Below are 22,626 nucleotides of genomic sequence, written 5' to 3' on the forward strand. Positions count from 1 at the left end.
GCAATCGGCTCTTCTATGTAAAAAGCCCCTTTTATTAATGAAGAAAATATTTCTAAGCCGATTTTGCTTTCCTATCAATTTTGCCGATTGTCAAAGCAAGTCAACACACCAAGAGCCGATGGTAGCGCATCGGCCTTTGCCATAAAACGCAAACAAAGCCAACTCTGTCGCCTATTCAAACGGTAACCTGCGACTTATCCAAAAGAGCAACACTCAGATCCCCAAATCGCCGCTCGAACAGATTTAACTCACGGCCACGCGAACCTCAGATCTCAATTTCGCAGGCTAAACCCCGCAGCGAATCCAATGGCGGAGTCATCCAACGCCAACGCCATGGTCTCCGGCCTGAAGGTAATCCTCAACCGCTCCTCGTTGTCTGAACATAGTGCTAGAATTAACAATAAACATCTGAATTAATGCTTCATCCCGTCATTAATTTCTAGGTATCAGACATCCTACTGCCACATCCTTCTCTTCCAAATTCTCTCTATCTTGGTCCTCGTTCTACCGAGAGTCCTGCCCATTTGATTTCATGCGAGGCCAATAGAATTCCCTTCGTGAACCAAAATCTAGATCTGACTTCTTGGGCCGACTGCTTACGAGCCTGGCCTAATCCCCCTGAAGATTGGGTCTCCTGGTACAATAGGATCTCCAAAACTCACCAAACCACCTGGGAAACCGCAGGAATAGCCGATGCTTTAGCTTTATCACTGTCTCCCCTTGAGAAACACGAAAACCTTCTGAAAACCATCGGCTATTTTTGGTCTGATGCTTTGAATTGCTTCATGTTTGGTCATGGCCCCATGACACCAACCTTACTAGATGTGGCTATGATCACTGGCTTAGACATTGCATCCCCAAGCCCATCTGCCTTTAGGCTGCCGAAGGTCCCTTTCACGCTTTCTTCCAAAACAGAGTGCACAAACTGGGGTGCTTACCTTCGGCGCCACATGAAAAACAAAGGCCCCGTAACAGAAAAAGAACACACGGCCTTCCTGAATTTCTGGTTGGAACACTTCATATTTTGTGGTCCTTCACTTGCTCCAACCAAGAATTATCTTTCCATGGCCTATGAACTTGCCAGAGGCACTCAGCTTGGCATCGGCAAACTGTTTCTTGGAGAGGTCTATAGATATCTCCAACTAATGTCTGTTAAGCTGTTCTCCCAAAAGACAGTCAAAACCGGAGGTCCCTGGTGGTTTTTTCAGTTATGGGCTCAGCTGTACTTCCAAAACCAGATCCCAAACCTTCCACCCTTAGCTACTTGCACCTTCCCAGATACTAATGGGAGGCAGATCCGATATACTAGCTATGGCCAAGCTCTATATAGCCTCCCAGGCAGCAAACTAACCTTAAAGGGAGCATCAGAGTGTGGTTCAGGACGTTCTACCAAGGCCTGGACAACCCTCTCTTCTTTCCTTACACGGAGTCTGAAAATTTTGAAAATCCAGTCTCCTTTAGGTTAGATAGCTTTGCTGATGATGCTGACACTCGGCAACTGTATTCCATCATGATCTGTCCCTGCTTCCTTCCAGTTGGCATGAGCACCTCAAACAGGATCATCAAACCTGGTTATGAGTCTTATCAGCCGGTCGTAGCAGCCCGGCAATTTGGTCTCGGACAGGTATCTCCCCACTTCTTTCTGCACCACCTGACAGAGAGCAGAGCTGATCTACCTGATGTCCTCACCAGCCAGGGGTGTTATACCTTCTTTGATGCTCTAGCCATCCCAATTCCTCATAACCTCTCTTTCACCTCATCCATCGATGGTTTTGAGATCTGGTGGTCAATGTGGAAGACTCATGCCTTCAGGAGAGCTCTGGGACCGTTGCTGAAACAACTTGATGCTGAATATGACATCCCTGCAGAACAGGTATCACTACTCACGAATTATCTTGAAGTGGCTTATAATGATTTCCTTCTATAACCTTGCTCTGTCTCCTTACAGCAACAAGACGGTCCAGATCCTGTAGATGATGACGGCTCCCCTTTCAGATTCCTCCCACCAGCTCCGGTGGTCCTCTTCTGCAAAAACTCACCATCTTTGAAAAAGGTTGTGATGCAGAGCCAGCCGATGACACCAACATCGGCTTCCAAAAGCAGAGTGTCTTCCAGGTCAGCTGCCCCCCGAGCCTCAGCCAAGGCGAGGACATCAGTGAGGAAAGTAGCTGCCAGGAAGACTCTGAAGCGCCAAAGCCCTGCTCCGGCTCAAGAAAGTTTGCACGTAAGTTGACCCATGCTTTGGCTGATTTCATTCATCCTCCTAGGCTTCTGCAGCATACTTGTATTTCTTTTACAGACCTCCATGATACGTCCAAAACGTATCTACTTTCCCGAACACTTTTGCTATTGTTTTGCCTCTAATTTGTGTATTTTGGATGCAACTAACACGGACTAACGCTGTTTTCAGCAGAACTGTTCTGGTGTCTCGTTTTTGTGCAGAAATCCAACTTTCAGGAAAATCCTCGGAATTTATACAGAAGGCCCTATTTTCCCAGAATACTTACGGAGCCAGAAGGGCAAGTCAGGTGGAGGCCCGAGGGCCCCACACCCTAGGGCGGCGCGGCCCAGGAGGGGGGCGCGCGGCCCTAGGGTGTGGCCCCCTCGGCCGGCCTCCGACGCCCTCCATCGGACTACTTATCGCTTTCGACCTAAAAACGCACGGAGAGAAGTTGAAGTCGCCAGAAACCCTCCAGAACGCCGCCACATCGCGAAACTCCGTCTCGGGAGCCAGAAGTCTCCGTTCTGGCACTCCGCCTGGACGGGGAATTGGAGGAGATCATCGCCACCATCACCACCGACGCCTCTCCATCGACCAGCCATGTTTCCCCCATCCATGTGTGAGTAATTCCCCCGCTGTAGGCTGAAGGGGATGGTAGGGATTGGATGAGATTGGTCATGTAATAGTCATAAGATTGTTAGGGCATGGTGCCTAGTATCCGTAGATGTTACTTTTATGATATTGTTGCAACTTGTTATGCTTAATGCTTGTCACTAGGGCCCGAGTGCCATGATCTCAGATCTGAACATGTTAATGATTCATGAAGATATTCGTTGTTTATGATCTTACCTGCAAGTTGTATACACATGTCGCTGTCCGGAACCAATGGCCCCGAAGTGACAGAAATCGGGACAACCGGAGGGAATGGTAGTGATGTGAGGATCACATGTGTTCACGGAGTGTTAATGCTTTGCTCCGATACTCTATTAAAAGGAGTATCTTAATATCCAGTAGTTTCCCTAGAGGCCCGGCTGCCACCGGCTGGTAGGACAAAAGATGTTGTGCAAGTTTCTCATTGCGAGCACGTACGACTATATATGGAACACATGCCTATTGATTGATTAGTACGTGGATACCGTTTTATTATTATCTGCAAATGCCCCTGCTTTGATTGTTACATGAGTTTCTCTCATCCATGCAATGCCCGTTCATCCGTCCCTGTGCCTACAATATTTTAATCCTGCTGTTTACTATAATCACTACTGCTGTCTTTGTTACTCTGCTGCTGATATTTCACTACTGCTACTGCTATAAAACTGTTATTACTGATAAACTCTTGCGAGCAAGTCTGTTTCCAGGTGCAGCTGAATTGACAACTCCGTTGTTAAGGCTTTCAAGTATTCTTTGTCTCCCCTCGTGTCGAATCAATAAATTGGGTTTTACTACCCGCGAAGACTGCTGCGATCCCCTATACTTGTGGGTCATCAAGACTATTTTCTGGCGCCGTTGCCGGGGAGCATAGCTTTATTTGGAAGTTCACTTGGATTGATATTGTTCGCTGCAAATTCTCCATCATGGGTAAACCTCATGATACTAAGGTCGCCATATTACCATCCACTACAAGAAAAGGTACAACTCTTAGTACCTCTGCTGCTCTTGATTCACCATCTGTGATAAGTAAACTTGTTTCACCACCACAAGCTTCAAATGCTGGTACTTCTGCTGAATCTGAAAACTCCTCTTATAATTTTGATGATGCTTCTGCTGTGCTTGATAATGATGGTTCGTTAGGATCCTTTCTAGATGCTACAATTGCTAGGTCTAGACAAATTGAAAATACTGAAACTCCTAATGAAAATGCTGCTACACCTGTTAATTCACCTGAGTCTGTTGAATACTCTAGTGATGATCTTGATGAAGATTATGTGGAACTTGATGATGGTTTTATTGAAAAATGCAATGCTACTACTGATGCAAGAAAAATTAAAAAGTTGCTTGCAGAACATGCTGTTAGGTATAAACTGTCTCCTGATCCTAAATTTGCCACATCTCCTATAAACATTAAGGATAAAGATTATGATTTTTCTCTTGATCTATCTCATATAGCTATTGTTGAGAAAACACCATTTTGTGGTACTGAAAAAGAAAGTGCTGTTGAACACATGATTGAGCTATCTACTCTAAGTAGCTTGTTTTCTGATGATGTTAAGAAGCGTACTTACTTTGTTGCTAAAATCTTTCCATTCTCATTAAAGGATGACGCTAAAACTTGGTATAATAGTTTGCCACCTGATTCTATTAATAGTCCAAAAGAATTGCTTGATGTTTGCTTCCGGAAATACTTTCCTGCTAGTGCTCAACATATTGCTTTGCAGAGAATTTATAATTTTGACCAGGAAGATGGAGAGAAATTGCCTGAGGCTTGGGCGAGATTTTGCTCTCTTATTAGAGCTCGGCCTGAACATGATTTGGAAAAGCATGATTTACTTGATATATTTTATAGTGGACTAACCATTGAGTCTAGGGCATACCTGGATAGTTGTGCTGGTTGTGTTTCGGGAAAAGAACTCAGGGCAATATTTGAAGAATTATTGGCTAGAATAGGCCAGAATCATGATGATTGGTCTACACCTGAACCAACCCCGACACCAATATTGAAGAAGAGGGGTATGATTAAATTAAATGATGAAGATATGAGGGAATCCAAGAAATCTCTTAAAGAGAAGGGTATTAAATCCGAAGATGTGAAGAATTTACCTCCTATAGAAGATTTATGTAAGATAACTCCCCCTTCATCCATGATTGAGGTACACTCTCTTCAACGCTTTACTAGGGAAGATATTCCGTATTCGAAACCTCCTGCACAATGTTTAGATGAGTTTGATAATTATATTGTTAAGCAAGAAAATTTTAATATAAGAGTGGAGAATCATTTAATGGAAAATTCTCTAGCTATTAGTGAATTGAATGATATTGTGGAGAGAACCTCCAATGATGTTAAGATACTTGTTAAACATTTTCATATGGTTCAAACTCAAATTGATCAACTCACTAAAGTGCAAAATGACTTGTTGGGAAATAATTCTAAAGAAAAACATGCTTATGAATTAACAACTAGAGGTGGTGTTTCTACCCAGGATCCTCTATATCCTGAGGGGCATCCCAAAAGGGTTGAACAAGATTCTCAACAAACTAAAACTAGTGCTCCATCCAAGAAAAAGAAAAAGAAACATAAAAATGTTGTAGAATCCTCTGAACCTGTTAATGACCCTAATAGTATTTCTATTTCTGATGCTGAAACTGAAAGTGGTAATGAACATGATAAAGATAATGATAAGAATGATGCTTCTGATAAAGAAGAGGTTGAAGAAGAACCTGAAAAGCATGTTAAAAATAAAAAGTACACTAAAGAAGATTTTATTGCTGAGAAACATGGTAATGAAAGAGAACCTTGGGTTCAAAAGCAAATGCCTTTTCCTGCTAAGAAATTAAAATCAAAGGAAGAAGAACACTATAATAAATTTTGTGATTGGATGAAACCTTTATTCTTGCAAATCCCTTTGACTGATGCTATTAAATTGCCTCCTTATTCAAAGTATATGAAAGATATTGTCACTAACAAAAGGAAAATTCCTAATGAGGAGATTTCCACTATGCTTGCTAATTACTCTTTTAATGGTAAGGTTCCAAATAAGCTTGGCGACCCAGGTATACCAACTATTCCTTGTTCAATTAAAAATAATTATGTTAGAACTGCTCTATGTGATTTGGGAGCGGGTGTTAGTGTTATGTCTTTTTCTCTTTATAAGAGACTTTACTTAGATAAGTTGATACCTACTGATATATCTCTGCAAATGGCTGATAAATCTACTGCTATTCCTGTTGGTATATGTGAGGATGTTCCTGTTCAAGTTGCTAATAACTGCTTGATATTAACTGATTTTGTTGTGTTGGAAATGCCTGAAGATGATAATATGTCTATTATTCTTGGGAGACCTTTTCTTAACACCGCAGGGGCTGTTATTGATTGCAATAAAGGAAAGGTTACTTTCAATGTTGATGATAGGGAGCACACTGTCTATTTCCCCAAGAGGGTTGATAAAGTATGTGGAGTTAATACTATTTCAAATGTGAGAACTATCAAAGTGGGAACCATTGATTGTCCTATATATGAGCCTAAAGAAGAATATCAAACTCTTGTGATTGGATCCATATCAATACAATTCAAGGTAACATGATTGATTTGAGGTTTATTTCTTCTTATGCAATGTAAAATTTATTTGGTGGCAAGACTTGATCAACCTTGTTAACAAATACTTTTTATATGCATAGAGGAGGTAAACAACATCTCTTTCTTCCTCCACTTGTTCTACTTGCTGTAGCACTCTTGTTTTGTAAAGTTCCTTAGTTAGTTAGAGATTTCAAAATATTTCCTGGCCAGTAATAATAAACTTAATACCCAGAAATGTGCATTTTTCAAAGTTTTCAAAAATTCACAAAAATTATACTGTTGGTCCTATTTTTCGATGAGGCACACAGGAACACACAGGGATGACCAGTGGGGCACCCCAGGGTGGCACCCCACAGGCCGGCGCGGCCTGCAAGGGGGGCGCGCCACCCTGGTGTGTGGGTCCCCCTTTGCCCCACTTCATCATCTCTTCCTCCCACTTTCTTCTCTCTCCCAAAAAAACTCGCACCAGGTTCTTTTCACTCGTGTTTTTGCTCAAGAGCTCCAGATTTATCGATCTCTTTGCTCAGCCCAGATTTATGTCTGAAATTTGGCACATTTGCTCTCCGGTATGTGACTCCTCCGATTATCCAAGTAGAATTCTATTTGGTGGAGTATATATTGAATATTTTGCTGCTGTAGGTAACATGTTTAGTGAGCTTGCATGCTTGTTCTAAATGGTAGAAACTAGTTTTGATGCATGTTTAGTACTCTAGCAAGTTCCTATGGTAGTTTCCCTCAATTATATGACACCAAATCAAATTTTATATTGTCTGTTGAAAAATTTCAGAAAATGGAAGGGAGTAGGCACCAACTCAACCAACAAGAATTGGAGGTCCAACAGGTTATGAGAGTTCACCGTGAAGAAGGAGTATACCCCACTTATTACCCGTGCGTGGATTTTATGAGGAGTGCAGGAATCTTGCAAGATGTTCAAAGTCTAATCTCTCGTGCAGTGTTGGATGACTTTGTTGTTGGTGAACCATGCCAATATGCAAAATTGACGATGTCTGTAGTGCAGGATTTTGCATTCAATTGGTCTCAATCTAACCCCATGGTTCGGTACAAAATTTATAATAAAGCTATCAATTTGCCTTTCAATGATTTCTGTGCAGCCATTAGAGTGCCGCGATGGGGATCGTGCGAGAAGATGAGGGGATCGCCGCAAGAGCTCTTGAATCTCTACAAGATGATTTGTCATGGAAGAAGCTTCTCAGAGGACGGTGGTAAAATTAGTAGCATTCAATTCCCAGCTATTCGTTACTTTGCTTATTTCATCACCAAGTGCGTTCTAGCTAGAAAGAATGGAAGTAAATTATCTATCCAGGATTTAGCTTTTCTAGCTGCTGCATTGCAAGGTAATAAGACTTATAACTTGGGTGCTTTGATAGCCAACAGACTTGCTACTAACCGTGAGAAGGGAGGAATTTGTGGAGGTCTCATCGCCTCTCGTTTATTAGCTATGCATGGTGTAGAACCTCACCATCTTGATATCCAGCTTTCCGTAGAAAAACTTGATATAGTTTCCATGATTAAACATGAATTTGTTTCTGACTCGTCTAACCTGAGTAACCTGTTTTACAAGATAACATTCTATAAGAAAACTTGGAGAACAACTAAGAAAACTGAAAAACTAGTAGGATTGCCTGCACCTGTTCTGTTTAACTTTGATTTCAGGAAGAATTGGTCAGTCACAGAAGGTGAACTGAATGCATACTTGGAGGGAGATGGCCACCAGGCAAGAGGCGGTACGGAGGAGGCCGAGGAACACCTCGACTCGTCATCCGATGCAGCGAGCTCCTCGCATCAACATTACGGTTATACGGAGCCTCCACGTTATTCTTCTGCACAAGAACCTTATTATGATCACACCATGTACGATTCGCCGGCGTGGAACCCTGACCCTCGCTGGGGTTGATCTCCACTTAGGCCAAAAGCCTAAGCTTGGGGGGAGGTATACCGGCATCACTCATTCTTTGTATATTATGGTTGCTGGATACTTGTATATACTTGTGTTCAATACATAATTTGGCTACTAGGTATTTTATTTGCCAAATTAGATAAAATGTGGTGTTTACATTATTAATTGACATTAAATATCCAACTTGCTGTTTAGTGTTCAAAATACAGGTCTGGTGGAGTTTCGGTGCAATTGTCACGTCAGCAGATCAAGCATATGGAATTACTAGCCAGGACAAATATATGAATCGTGCGCTAAGGACAAAACTCTGGGCAGATTTTCAGATGTATTAAGAAGATACGTTGATGCATGTTGCAGGTCCTGAGCTATACATGACAAGCTAGCCGAGACGTGAAGATTGGAGAATACCGGGCCAAGTACGGAACATACGTCGATATTTCCATATTGTTGTATCGTATGTACTAGAATAAGCTGGGCCGGTTTGATTAGAGATCAGATTAGGAATTCTATAACCGGCTTGCAGACGAAGGAAGCAATTCCGTGTACTACATTGTTTGCCATAGTCCAGGCTGCCCTTATATAATGCGGGCATACGGCCGATTGGAAAACCCCCAACCAATCGATCTATCTATCAAAAATACAATTTACCCTTTTCTTTTTTACGTATTGTTTCTACTGCAAACTAGAATAGAACGAAATGGATATCAATCTCGATGTGCTTTGTACGGCGATGCTGGACCGGGTTCGAGGCCATGTAAACGGCACTGACATTGTCACAAAAGACAATAGTCGCAGTACGGAGCGGGCGATGAAGCTCCTGAAGAAGCTGACGAAGCCAGCAACACTCAGCCACAGCATGTGCCACGGCACGATACTCGGCTTCGGCACTGGAACGAGATACCGTGGCCTGGCGTTTGGAGGACCAGGACACGAGGTTGTCGCCGAGGTAGACACAGTATCCTGAAGTGGAACGACGAGTGTCAGGGCAGCCCGCCCAGTCAGCGTCCGAGTATGCAGTGAGTGATGTAGCCGGCGTGGAATGAAGCTGAAGACCGAGGTCCAGAGTACCCCGGATGTACCTAAGGATCCTCTTGACCAGATTGAGGTGTGGCTCCCGTGGAGCATGCATGTACAAGCATGCCTGCTGTACAGCATGTGCAATGTCTGGGCGCGTCAGAGTCAGGTACTGAAGAGCGCCAGCGAAGCTGCGGTACTCAGTGGGATCGGCGATGAGGGGACCATCATCAGCGGAGAGCTTGCAACGAGTGTCTATGGGAGTAGCACACGGGTTGCAGTCAAGCATGCCAGCTCGGTGAAGAAGGTCGACTGCGTACTGCCGTTGAGACAGCAACATCCCTGAAGGCGAGCGAGTAACCGAGATGCCGAGGAAGTAGGACAAATCCCCGAGATCGGTCATGGAGAACTCGCGGTGAAGCATGTCGGTGATGTGTCGAAGAAGACCGTCGCTGGAGGCGGTGAGGATGATGTCGTCCACGTACAGAAGTAGATATGCGAGCTCGGCACCCCGTTGAAGAATGAAGAGGGAGGCATCACATAGGGACGCAACAAACCCGAGACGATGCGCGTAGTGGGCGAAGCGCTGGTACCAGGCGCGGGGAGCCTGCTTGAGGCCGTAGAGTGACTTGTGAAGGCGACATACATGTTGAGGACGAGTGGAGTCGATGAAGCCAGGCGGTTGCTCGCAGTAGACCACCTCATCAAGATTGCCATGAAGAAAGGCGTTCTTGACGTCCAGTTGATGAATCGGCCAAGCACACGAGGCGGCGATGCTGAGGACGACACGGATCATGGCGGGCTTGATGACGGGGCTGAAGGTCTCGTCGAAATCAACTCCCGGTTGTTGGGAGAAACCGCGAACAACCCAGCGAGCCTTGTAGCGAGCGAGACCACCATCGGAAGCAAATTTATGCTTGAAGATCCATTTTCCTGAAACAATGTTAGCGCCAACTGGACGAGGTACAAGTGACCAGGTGCGGTTATGGAGAAGGGCAGTGTACTCGTCATGCATGGCGGCGCGCCAATGCGGGTCTTGGAGTGCACCCCGGTATGTCTTAGGGATAGGAGATATAGTGGAATGGACAGCTGAGAGGTTCAGGCGCTCTTTGGGCTGAATGGGAACACCGTGTTTTGTACGAGTGAGCATCGTGTGTGTGTTGACGGCCGGGACGGCACAACCACGATATGGAGGAGGTGGGGTGGGCGGTGTTGTTGCAGCTGAGGAGGATGGCTCGGAAAGTGGAGGCGAGCTGGGAGGGCTAGGGAACGGGCTGGCCGAGCCCGCCGGCGAGCGTGGAGAACTCGCAGGTGTAGACGCAGGCGCGGGCGAGCTAGCATGTTCAGGTGAGTAAGGACGTGATCGATCGGTAGATGACACATGCATGCTTGGCTGGGCCACCGTGTATACAGGTGTGCTGGGTTGCGTGTGAGCTAGCTCGAGCAGAAAGTCTAGGGAGTCGGCCGGCTGAACGGGTTGAGCTTGGGCGAAAGGAAAATTATTTTCGTCAAAGATGACGTGTCTGGAAGTGATGACTCGCCGGGAAGAGATCTCAAGGCAGCGATAGCCGCGGTGAGAAGTAGGATACCCTAAAAAGACACACGCAGTCGAGCGAGGGGCGAGTTTGTGAGGAGTTGTGGCGGATTGATTAGGGTAGCAAAGACAACCGAAAACCCGAAGATCTGAGTATGAGGCTGGTTTTTGGTATAGGAGAGTGTAGGGAATACGAAATCCTAGTGGTTGGCATGGGCGGCGATTGACGAGATAGGTTGCTGCGGCGAGTGCCTCGGCCCAGTAGGAGGGTGGCATGTGGGCTTGGAAAAGTAGTGTACGAGTAATGTCGTTGAGAGTACGCAAGGCGCGCTCAGCTTTGCCATTTTGTGGGGAGGTATAGGGGCATGACATGCGGAGATGGATGCCGTGACGGGCAAGGAACTCGACTAGGGTAGAGTTAACAAATTCAGTGCCATTGTCGGTTTGAAGAGAAACGACAGGAAGGTTGAATTGGGTGCGTGCATAGGCTATAAAATTAATGAGGACATCAGAAGTGTCGGATTTGCGCCGTAGGGGAAACGTCCACATATAATGAGAGAAATCATCAACTATGACAAGATAATATTTATAACCAGAATTGCTCGCAACGGGAGAGGTCCATAAATCACAATGGAGTAGCTGAAAAGGGACAACGCAAATAGTTTGAGACCTAGAAAAAGGAAGACGGACATGCTTGCCAAGTTGGCATGCATGACAAACCATAGTAGCATTATTACATGGGATAGCAAATTGTCTAGATAAATGTGACATAGCGTCACGACCCGGATGTCCTAAGCGGCGATGCCATAGCTCGGTGGAGTCGGTGGAAGCGACAAGGCCAAAGGAAGATGGTGAGCTGGCGCTTGTAGAAAACTCGTAGAGTGGACCGGGGCTACTTTGCAGCGTATGATCTCGCGCCGAGTTCGAAGATCCTTAATGGAAAAACCAAATGGGTCATATTCCACAGAACAAGAATTATCAATAGTAAATTGACGAGTAGAAAGAAGATTTTTGATAATATCAGGGACTACTAGGACATTGTTTAGAAGAAAAGTGCGATGTGGTGTGGATAGAGTAGTATGACCAGTGTTAGAAATAGGTAAAGAGATGCCGTTGCCGACGGTGACATGGGAAGGAGAAGATAGTTGGGTGGGAGAGGAAATTATACCGGGGTCCGAGACCATATGAGAAGTGGCGCCAGAGTCCATAACCCATCCGCCTGCATTGGAGGAGCTGGCGGTGTTATTCAGTGCGGCGACGAGGGCGGAGCAGTCCCATGCTGGTGCGCTGATGGTGTGGTCGCCAGAGCCGTACGGGAGGTACGGCGTCGCAGGTGGTGGCGCATTCGTGCCGAACGCCTGGCCATGAAGTGGTGCGAGCTGGGTGACGTACGCCTGCTGGCCTGGAGGGACCCAGGTGGGCTGGCACTGCTGCGGTGGTCCAGTAGGCCGTGGCCCAAGGAGGCCTGGTCCGCCTGATGGTAGGCTTGGTCCGCCGGTTGGCCTCCAGTTGGGCTGCATCTGCTGTGCCTGGCCCGTGTGTGGGTTGAAGCAGATCCACGGGCCAGGGGACACAACCGAGCACGTGTCGCGCGAGTCAGCGTTGCCGCTGCGATCACCGCCGCCTCCGTTCCTGTTCTTCTTGCGCCAGCCGCGGCCATTGCCGCCTCCACCACCGCCGAAGCTGCGGCCGCCCTGGTCACCGCCGGACGATGAGCCGGAGCTGGTGTTGTTCCCGTAGAGCGCGACCTGGGGCGATGGTTGGAAGGTGTGGGCGAGCTGAGTCTCGCGGAGGAGCAGGAGGGACCTGGTTTGCAGGAACGTGGGCACGGGAACCTGCATGGTGACCAAGGTCGTGATGTCGGCGAAGCGAGGATTCAGACCGCGGAGGCAGTTGAGAACCAACGTCTGGTCGGTCACCGGTTGCCCGACATCGCGCAGCGCGTCGGAGAGCGACTTGAGCCGGTGGCAGTAGGCGGTGATGGAGAGGTCACCCTGGGTGGTGGCGCGGAACTCCACCTCGAGGTAGACGGCGCGGGTCATCTGGTTGTCGAGGAAGAGGTTGCGGATGAGCACGTGATGGCGTGTATTTCACACGTTCGTTGGGCAACCCCAAGAGGAAGGTATGATGCGCACAGCAGCAAGTTTTCCCTCAGAAAGAAACCAAGGTTTATCGAACCAGGAGGAGCCAAGAAGCACGTTGAAGGTTGATGGCGGCGGGATGTAGTGCGGCGCAACACCAGGGATTCCGGCGCCAACGTGGAACCTGCACAACACAACCAAAGTACTTTGCCCCAACGAAACAGTGAGGTTGTCAATCTCACCGGCTTGCTGTAACAAAGGATTAACCGTATTGTGTGGAAGATGATTATTTGCAGAAAACAGTAGAACAAGTATTGCAGTAGATTGTATTTTAGTAAAGAGAATTGGACCGGGGTCCACAGTTCACTAGAGGTGTCTCTCCCATAAGACAAGCAGCATGTTGGGTGAACAAATTACAGTTGGGCAATTGACAAATAAAGAGAGCATGACAATGCACATACATATCATGATGAGTATAGTGAGATTTAATTGGGCATTACGACAAAGTACATAGACCGCCATCCAACTGCATCTATGCCTAAAAAGTCCACCTTCAGGTTATCATCCGAACCCCCTCCAGTATTAAGTTGCAAGGCAACAAACAATTGCATTAAGTATGGTGCGTAATGTAATCAACAACTACATCCTTAGACATAGCATCAATGTTTTATCCCTAGTGGCAACAGCACAACACAACCTTAGAACTTTAACATCCTTGTCCCGGTGTCAATGCAGGCATGAACCCACTATCGAGCATAAGTACTCCCTCTTGGAGTTACAAGCATCTACTTGGCCAGAGCATCTACTAGTAACGGAGAGCATGCAAGATCATAAACAACACATAAGCATAACTTTGATAATCAACATAACAAGTATTCTCTATTCATCGGATCCCAACAAACGCAACATATAGAATTACAGATAGATGATCTTGATCATGTTAGGCAGCTCACAAGATCCGACAATGATAGCACAATGGGGAGAAGACAACCATCTAGCTACTGCTATGGACCCATAGTCCAGGGGTAGACTACTCACACATCACACCGGAGGCGACCATGGCGGCGTAGAGTCCTCCGGGAGATGATTCCCCTCTCCGGCAGGGTGCCGGAGGCGATCTCCTGGATCCCCCGAGGTGGGATCGGCGGCGGCGGCGTCTCCGGGAAGGTTTTCCGTATCGTGGTTCTCGGTGCGGGGGTTTCGTCACGGAGGCTATTTGTAGGCGGAAGGGCAGGTCAAGAGGCGGCACGGGGCCCCACACCACAGGGCCGCGCGGCCAAGGGGGCGCGCCGCCTAGGGTGTGGCCCCTCCGTGGCCCCTCTTCGTCTCTCCTTCGGACTTACGGAAGCTTCGTGGAAAAATAGGCCCTGGGCTTTGATTTCGTCCAATTCCGAGAATATTTCCTTACTAGGATTTCTGAAACCAAAAACAGCTTGAAAACAAAGAATCGGCACTTCGGCATCTTGTTAATAGGTTAGTTCCAGAAAATGCACAAATATGACATAAAGTGTGCATAAAATATGTAGATAACATCAATAATGTGGCATGGAACATAAGAAATTATCGATACGTCGGAGACGTATCAGCATCCCCAAGCTTAGTTCTGCTCGTCCCGAGCAGGTAAAACGATAACACAGATAATTTCTGGAGTGACATGCCATCATAATCTTGATCATACTATTTGTAAAGCATATGTAGTGAATGCAGCGATCAAAACAATGTATATGACATGAGTAAACAAGTGAATCATAAAGCAAAGACTTTTCATGAATAGCACTTCAAGACAAGCATCAATAAGTCTTGCATAAGAGTTAACTCATAAAGCAATAATTCAAAGTAAAGGCATTGAAGCAACACAAAAGAAGATTAAGTTTCAGCGGTTGCTTTCAACTTGTAACATGTATATCTCATGGATATTGTCAACATAGAGTAATATAATAAATGCAATAAGCAAGTATGTAGGAATCAATGCACAGTTCACACAAGTGTTTGCTTCTTGAGGTGGAGAGAAATAGGTGAACTGACTCAACATTGAAAGTAAAAGAATGGTCCTCCATAGAGGAAAAGCATCGATTGCTATATTTGTGCTAGAGCTTTGATTTTGAAAACATGAAACAATTTTGTCAACGGTAGTAATAAAGCATATGCATCATGTAAATTATGTCTTATAAGTTGCAAGCCTCATGCATAGTATACTAATAGTGCCCGCACCTTGTCCTAATTAGCTTGGACTACCGGATCATCACAATGCATTGTTTTTACCAAGTGTCACAAAGGGGTACCTCTATGCCTTTGTACAAAGGTCTAAGGAGAAAGCTCGCATTGGATTTCTCGCTATTGATTATTCTTCAACTTAGACATCCATACCGGGACAACATAGACAACAGATAATGGACTCCTCTTTTATGCATAAGCATATAACAACAATTAATAATTTTCTCATTTGAGATTTGAGGATTGTTGTCCAAAACTGAAACTTCCACCATGGATCATGGCTTTAGCTAGCGGCCCAATGTTCTTCTCTAACATATGCATGCTTAACCATAAGGTGGTAGATCTCTCTTACTTCAGACAAGACGGACATGCATAGCAACTCACATGAAATTCAACAATGAATAGTTGATGGCGTCCCCAGTGAACATGATTATCGCACAATAAGCAACTTAATAAGAGATAAAGTGCATAATTACATATTCAATACCACAATAGTTTTTAAGCTATTTGTCCCATGAGCTATATATTGCAAAGGTGAATGATGGAATTTTAAAGGTAGCACTCAAGCAATTTACTTTGGAATGGCGGGAAAATACCATGTAGTAGGTAGGTATGGTGGACACAAATGGCATAGTGGTTGGCTCAAGTATTTTGGATGCATGAGAAGTATTCCCTCTCGATACAAGGTTTAGGCTAGCAAGGCTTATTTGAAACAAACACAAGGATGAACCGGTGCAGCAAAACTCACATAAAAGACATATTGAAAACATTATAAGACTCTACACCGTCTTCCTTGTTGTTCAAACTCAATACTAGAAATTATCTAGACCTTAGAGAAACCAAATATGCAAACCAAATTTTAGCATGCTCTATGTATTTCTTCATTAATGGGTGCAAAGCATATGATGCAAGAGCTTAAACATGAGCACAACAATTGCCAAGTATCACATTACCCAAGACATTTATAGCAATTACTACATGTATCATTTTCCAATTCCAACCATATAACAATTTAACGAAGGAGAAACTTCGCCATGAATACTATGAGTAGAAACCAAGGACATACTTGTCCATATGCTACAGCGGAGCGTGTCTCTCTCCCATAAAGTGAATGCTAGGATCCATTTTATTCAAACAAAACAAAAACAAAAACAAACCGACGCTCCAAGAAAAAGCACATAAGATGTGATGGAATAAAAATATAGTTTCAGCGGAGGAACCTGATAATGTTGTCGATGAAGATGGGGATGCCTTGGGCATCCCCAAGCTTAGACGCTTGAGTCTTCTTGATATATGCAGGGGTGAACCACCGGGGCATCCCCAAGCTTAGAGCTTTCACTCTCCTTGATCATGTTGCATCATACTCCTCTCTTGATCCTTGAAAACTTCCTCCACACCAAACTCGAAACAACTCATTAGAGGGTTAGTGCACAATATAAATTGACATATTCAGAGGTGACACAATCATTCTTAACACTTCTGGACATTGCATAATGCTACTGGACATTAGTGGATCAAAGAAATTTATCCAACATAGCAAAAGAGGCAATGCGAAATAAAAGGCAGAATCTGTCAAAACAGAACAGTTCGTATTGACGAATTTTAAAATGGAACCAGACTTGCTCAAATGAAAATGCTCAAATTGAATGAAAGTTGAGTACATATCTGAGGATCATGCACGTAAATTGGCTTAATTTTCTGAGCTACCTACAGGGAGGTGGACCCAGATTCGTGACAGCAAAGAAATCTGGAACTGTGCAGTAATCCAAATCTAGTACTTACTTTTCTATCAACGGCTTAACTTGGCACAACAAGACACAAAACTAAGATAAGGAGAGGTTGCTACAGTAGTAAACAACTTCCAAGACACAAAATAAAAACAAAGTACTGTAGGTAAAAACATGGGTTGTCTCCCATAAGCGCTTTTCTTTAACGCCTTTCAACTAGGCGCAGAAAGTGTGTATCAAGTATTATCAAGAGACGAAGTGTCAACATCATAATTTGTTCTCATAATAGAATCAAAAGGTACCTTCATTCTCTTTCTAGGGAAGTGTTCCATACCTTTCTTGAGAGGAAATTGATATTTTATATTACCTTCCTTCATATCAATAATAGCACCAACAGTTCGAAGAAAAGGTCTTCCCAATATAATGGGACAAGATGCATTGCATTCAATATCCAAGACAACAAAATCAACGGGGACAAGGTTATTGTTAACGGTAATGTGAACATTATCAACTTTCCCCAAAGGTTTCTTTGTAGAATGATCAGCAAGATTAACATCCAAATAACAATTTTTCAGCGGTGGCAAGTCAAGCATATTATATATTTTCTTAGGCATAACAGAAATACTTGCACCAAGATCACATAAAGCATTACAATCAAAATCTTTAACCTTCATCTTAATGATGGGCTCCCAACCATCCTCTAGCTTTTTAGGAATAGAGGCTTCACGCTCTAGTTTCTCTTCTCTAGCTTTTATGAGAGCATTTGTAATATGATGTGTAAAAGCCAAATTTATAGCACTAGCATTAGGACTTTTAGCAAGTTTTTGCAAGAACTTTATAACTTCAGAGATGTGGCAATCATCAAAATTCAAACCATTATAATCTAAAGCAATGGGATCATCATCCCCAATGTTGGAAAAAATTTCAGCAGCTTTATCACAGGCGGTTTAAATAGTTTTAGCGATTTCGGGCAGTTTTTAGCTTTGCATTAGAAGTGGAAACATTGCTAACACCAATTCTTTTATTAGTATTAGTAGGAGGTGCAGCAACATGTGTAGCATTAGCATTACTAGTGGTGGTAATAGTCCAAACTTTAGCTATATTCTTCTCTTTAGCTAGTTTTTCATTTTCTTCTCTATCCCACCTAGCACGCAGTTCAGCCATTAATCTTATATTCTCATTAATTCTAACTTGAATGGCATTTGCTGTAGTAACAATTTTATTATGATGATTCTCATTAGGCAAAACTTTTGATTTCAAAAGATCAACATCAGCAGCAAGACTATCGACTTTAGAAGCAAGTATATCAATTTTCCCAAGCTTTTCTTCAACAGATTTGTTAAAAGCAGTTTGTGTACTAATAAATTATTTAAGCATGGCTTCAAGTCCAGGGGGTGAATTCCTATTATTGTTGTAAGAATTCCCATAAGAATTACCATAGCCGTTGCCATTATTATAAGGATATGGTCTATAGTTGTTACTAGAATTGTTCCGGTAAGCATTGTTGTTGAAATTATTATTTTTAATGAAGTTTACATCAACATGTTCTTCTTGTGCAACCAATGAAGCTAACGGAACATTATTAGGATCAATATTAGTCCTATCATTCACAAGCATAGACATAATAGCATCAATCTTATCACTCAAGGAAGAGGTTTCTTCGACAGAATTTACCTTCTTACCTTGTGGAGCTCTTTCCGTGTGCCATTCAGAGTAGTTGATCATCATATTATCAAGAAGCTTTGTTGCTTTACCAAGAGTGATGGATATAAAGGTACCTCCAGCAGCTAAATCTAATAAATTCCGTGAAGAAAAATTTAGTCCTGCATAGAAGGTTTGGATGATCATCCAAGTAGTCAGTCCATGGGTTGGGCAATTTTTAACCAGAGATTTCATTCTTTCCCAAGCTTGAGCAACATGTTTAGTATCTAATTGTTTAAAATTCATTATGCTACTCCTCAAAGATATAATTTTAGCAGGGGGATAATATCTACCGATAAAAGCATCCTTGCATTTAGTCCATGAATCAATACTATTCTTAGGCAGAGATAGCAACCAATCTTTAGCTCTTCCTCTTAATGAGAAAGGGAACAATTTTAGTTTAATAATATCACCATCTACATCTTTATATTTTTGCATTTCACATAATTCAACAAAATTATTAAGATGGGCAGCAGCATCATCAGAGCTAACACCAGAAAATTGCTCTCGCATAACAAGATTCAGTAAAGCAGGTTTAATTTCAAAGAATTCTGCTGTAGTAGCAGGTGGAGCAATAGGTGTGCATAAGAAATCATTATTATTTGTTGTTGTGAAGTCACACAACTTAGTATTTTCAGCGTTGGCCATTTTAGCAACAGTAAATAAAACAAACTAGATAAAGTAAATGCAAGTAAACTAATTTTTTTGTGTTTTTGATATAGCAAACAAGATAGCAAGTAAAGTAAAACTAGCAACTAATTTTTTTGTATTTTGATTTAGTGCAGCAAACAAAGTAGTAAATAAAACTAAGCAAGACAAAAACAAAGTAAAGAGATTGAGAAGTGGAGACTCCCCTTGCAGCGTGTCTTGATCTCCCTGGCAACGGCGCCAGAAAATGTGCTTGATGGCGTGTATTTCACACGTTCGTTGGGCAACCCCAAGAGGAAGGTATGATGCGCACAGCAGCAAGTTTTCCCTCAGAAAGAAACCAAGGTTTATCGAACCAGGAGGAGCCAAGAAGCACGTTGAAGGTTGATGGCGGCGGGATGTAGTGCGAGCGCAACACCGGGGATTCCGGCGCCAACGTGGAACCTGCACAACACAACCAAAGTACTTTGCCCCAACGAAGCAGTGAGGTTGTCAATCTCACCGGCTTGCTGTAACAAAGGATTAACCGTATTGTGTGGAAGATGATTGTTTGCAGAAAACAGTAGAACAAGTATTGCAGTAGATTGTATTTCAGTAAAGAGAATTGGACCGGGGTCCACAGTTCACTAGAGGTGTCTCTCCCATAAGACAAGCAGCATGTTGGGTGAACAAATTACAGTTGGGCAATTGACAAATAAAGAGAGCATGACAATGCACATACATATCATGATGAGTATAGTGAGATTTAATTGGGCATTACGACAAAGTACATAGACCGCCATCCAACTGCATCTATGCCTAAAAAGTCCACCTTCAGGTTATCATCCGAACCCCCTCCAGTATTAAGTTGCAAGGCAACAGACAATTGCATTAAGTATGGTGCGTAATGTAATCAACAACTACATCCTTAGACATAGCATCAATGTTTTATCCCTAGTGGCAACAGCACAACACAACCTTAGAACTTTCTGTCACTGTCCCAGGTGTCAATGCAGGCATGAACCCACTATCGAGCATAAGTACTCCCTCTTGGAGTTACAAGCATCTACTTGGCCAGAGCATCTACTAGTAACGGAGAGCATGCAAGATCATAAACAACACATAAGCATAACTTTGATAATCAACATAACAAGTATTCTCTATTCATCGGATCCCAACAAACGCAACATATAGAATTACAGATAGATGATCTTGATCATGTTAGGCAGCTCACAAGATCCGACAATGATAGCACAATGGGGAGAAGACAACCATCTAGCTACTGCTATGGACCCATAGTCCAGGGGTAGACTACTCACACATCACACCGGAGGCGACCATGGCGGCGTAGAGTCCTCCGGGAGATGATTCCCCTCTCCGGCAGGGTGCCGGAGGCGATCTCCTGGATCCTCCGAGATGGGATCGGCGGCGGCGGCGTCTCTGGAAGGTTTTCCGTATCGTGGTTCTCGGTACTGGGGGTTTCGTCACGGAGGCTATTTGTAGGCGGAAGGGCAGGTCAAGAGGCGGCACGGGGGCCCCACACCACAGGGCCGCGCGGCCAAGGGGGGGGGGCCGCGCCGCCCTAGGGTGTGGCCCCTCCGTGGCCCCTCTTCGTCTCTCCTTCGGACTTCTGGAAGCTTCGTGGAAAAATAGGCCCCTGGGCTTTGATTTCGTCCAATTCCGAGAATATTTCCTTACTAGGATTTCTGAAACCAAAAACAGCAGAAAACAGCAACTGGCACTTCGGCATCTTGTTAATAGGTTAGTTCCAGAAAATGCACAAATATGACATAAAGTGTGCATAAAACATGTAGATAACATCAATAATGTGGCATGGAACATAAGAAATTATCGATACGTCGGAGACGTATCAGCACGTAGGCCTCGTACGCCGTCTGGTTCTCTCCCATGATGATGTCGAGGATCTCCTCGCTGATGGAGCCGTAGAGCCACGAGCGGACGATGAAGTCCTGGCGATTCCACTCGGCGGTGCGTTCAGCGGTTGGAGTGTTGTGGGCGACATGGCCGGTGAGGTCGTACTTGCCGAGGAGGACGCCCATGAGCATGCACCACTTGGAGTAGTTGGAGGCCTTGAGGTCGAGGACGACGGGGACGTGCGTTTTCACGCTAGCGACGTTGACGGCGAGGGACGCCGGCGAGGCGGGTACCACGGCAGTGGAGAAGGCCGCGGTGGAGTCGGAGTGCATGGTGCCGGAAGTCAGCGCTCCCAGGGCAGAGCTGGTGTCGGCCGGAGCACTCATGGCGGCTTGCGGAAGCTAGGTTGAGATCGAGAGGAATTTAGGCAGATGCAATCTGCTCTGATACCATGCAAACTAGAATAAAGAGATGAGGAACACGCCACGCCAAGGGGCGATCAGCTCATGTATTTATATGGTACCGTGTACAGGGAGCCTTGGAAGCCAAGGAAGAGATCAGCCTCGTATCAATCTATACAACCGAATAAACGGAATGATACGGTAGGTGAGATCTTATATCTATACAAGGTAATTACTTTAACATCTACATCGTATTCTCCGCCATGCCCCAGCAGCCCTAGGGTTTGGTTCAATCTTTACCGCTTTGCGCTGAAAAGCGGTCGTCTTACCTCTCCGAAATTGAGGTATCTTTGTTGATTTGCTCGGAAATCATCCGTTCGTCGTCACGAAAGTACGACGGTGATCGTGTTGTTGCGCGGCAGTTTTGCGTGCCAACACAATTGGCGACTCCGCTGGGGACGAAGCATCGAGCGGTCTCCAGCCCGTTCCTGCTACGTAGGGATCGTCATCAAGAGGCTGCAATCTACAACGGTAACATGAATTCTCAATATTTTTATGTAGATGCAAATAACTCTTATGTTGATGTTGCTAGATCCTATGATATGTGTACTACATCGGCTAGTCCTATTTCTTACCATGTGCAAATGCCGATGCAAAATAATCTACATGATTTAAATTTTTATACTTTTAGCAACATGCAACATGTATACTCGAATTCTCATGCATCGGCAACCCCAGAAGTTCATATGCGATGAACAACGTGATGAGTTCAGTTAACCAATATGAAACACCCAATGCCATAAATTTCAATAACTTGCAAAATAGTGTTTCGCCCTTTTATTCATCAGCAAATAACTTGCAGCATGTTAGTTCACCTTCACACATGCCGATAGATGCAACCACAATTGACCATGTTACTACTAGTTGTTTGGGTAATTACTCTCAGCCGTCATATGCTACGCCTTATGTTAGTAACTTTTCAGCACCATATGCAACTGGAGATATTAATAATTCGGCTACTCACCTTCATAATGATTACAGCCGAATAATTGAAAGTTCAATTGGAACTCATGTGCCTTCGT

At 44.4% G+C, this 22,626-nt stretch overlaps 1 protein-coding gene across 1 annotated transcript; it reads right to left on the reverse strand.

Moving 5' to 3' along the window:
* Positions 1-11,543: 11,543 nt before the first annotated feature.
* On the reverse strand, positions 11,544-21,529 carry LOC139837844 (uncharacterized). Its single transcript, XM_071827143.1, has 3 exons — positions 21,148-21,529; positions 12,087-12,995; positions 11,544-11,557 (listed from the first exon to the last, which is right to left on the reverse strand). The coding sequence occupies exons 1-3, from the start codon at positions 21,527-21,529 to the stop codon at positions 11,544-11,546; spliced, it is 1,305 nt and encodes a 434-aa protein (XP_071683244.1).
* Between the last annotated feature and the right edge of the window lie 1,097 nt (positions 21,530-22,626).

The sequence above is a fragment of the Lolium perenne genome, chromosome 3 (assembly GCF_019359855.2).
Source record: "Lolium perenne isolate Kyuss_39 chromosome 3, Kyuss_2.0, whole genome shotgun sequence".
NCBI classification, from domain to species: Eukaryota; Viridiplantae; Streptophyta; class Magnoliopsida; order Poales; family Poaceae; genus Lolium; species Lolium perenne.

Coding starts and splice junctions, on each gene's coding strand:
- LOC139837844 (XM_071827143.1), bottom strand. CDS start 21,529: ATGAGTGCTCCGGCCGACACCAGCTCTGCCCTGGGAGCGCTGACTTCC. Junction 12,996..21,147: donor CCAGACGGCGTACGAGGCCT/ACGTGCTGATAC, acceptor ATACACGCCATC/ACGTGCTCATCCGCAACCTC.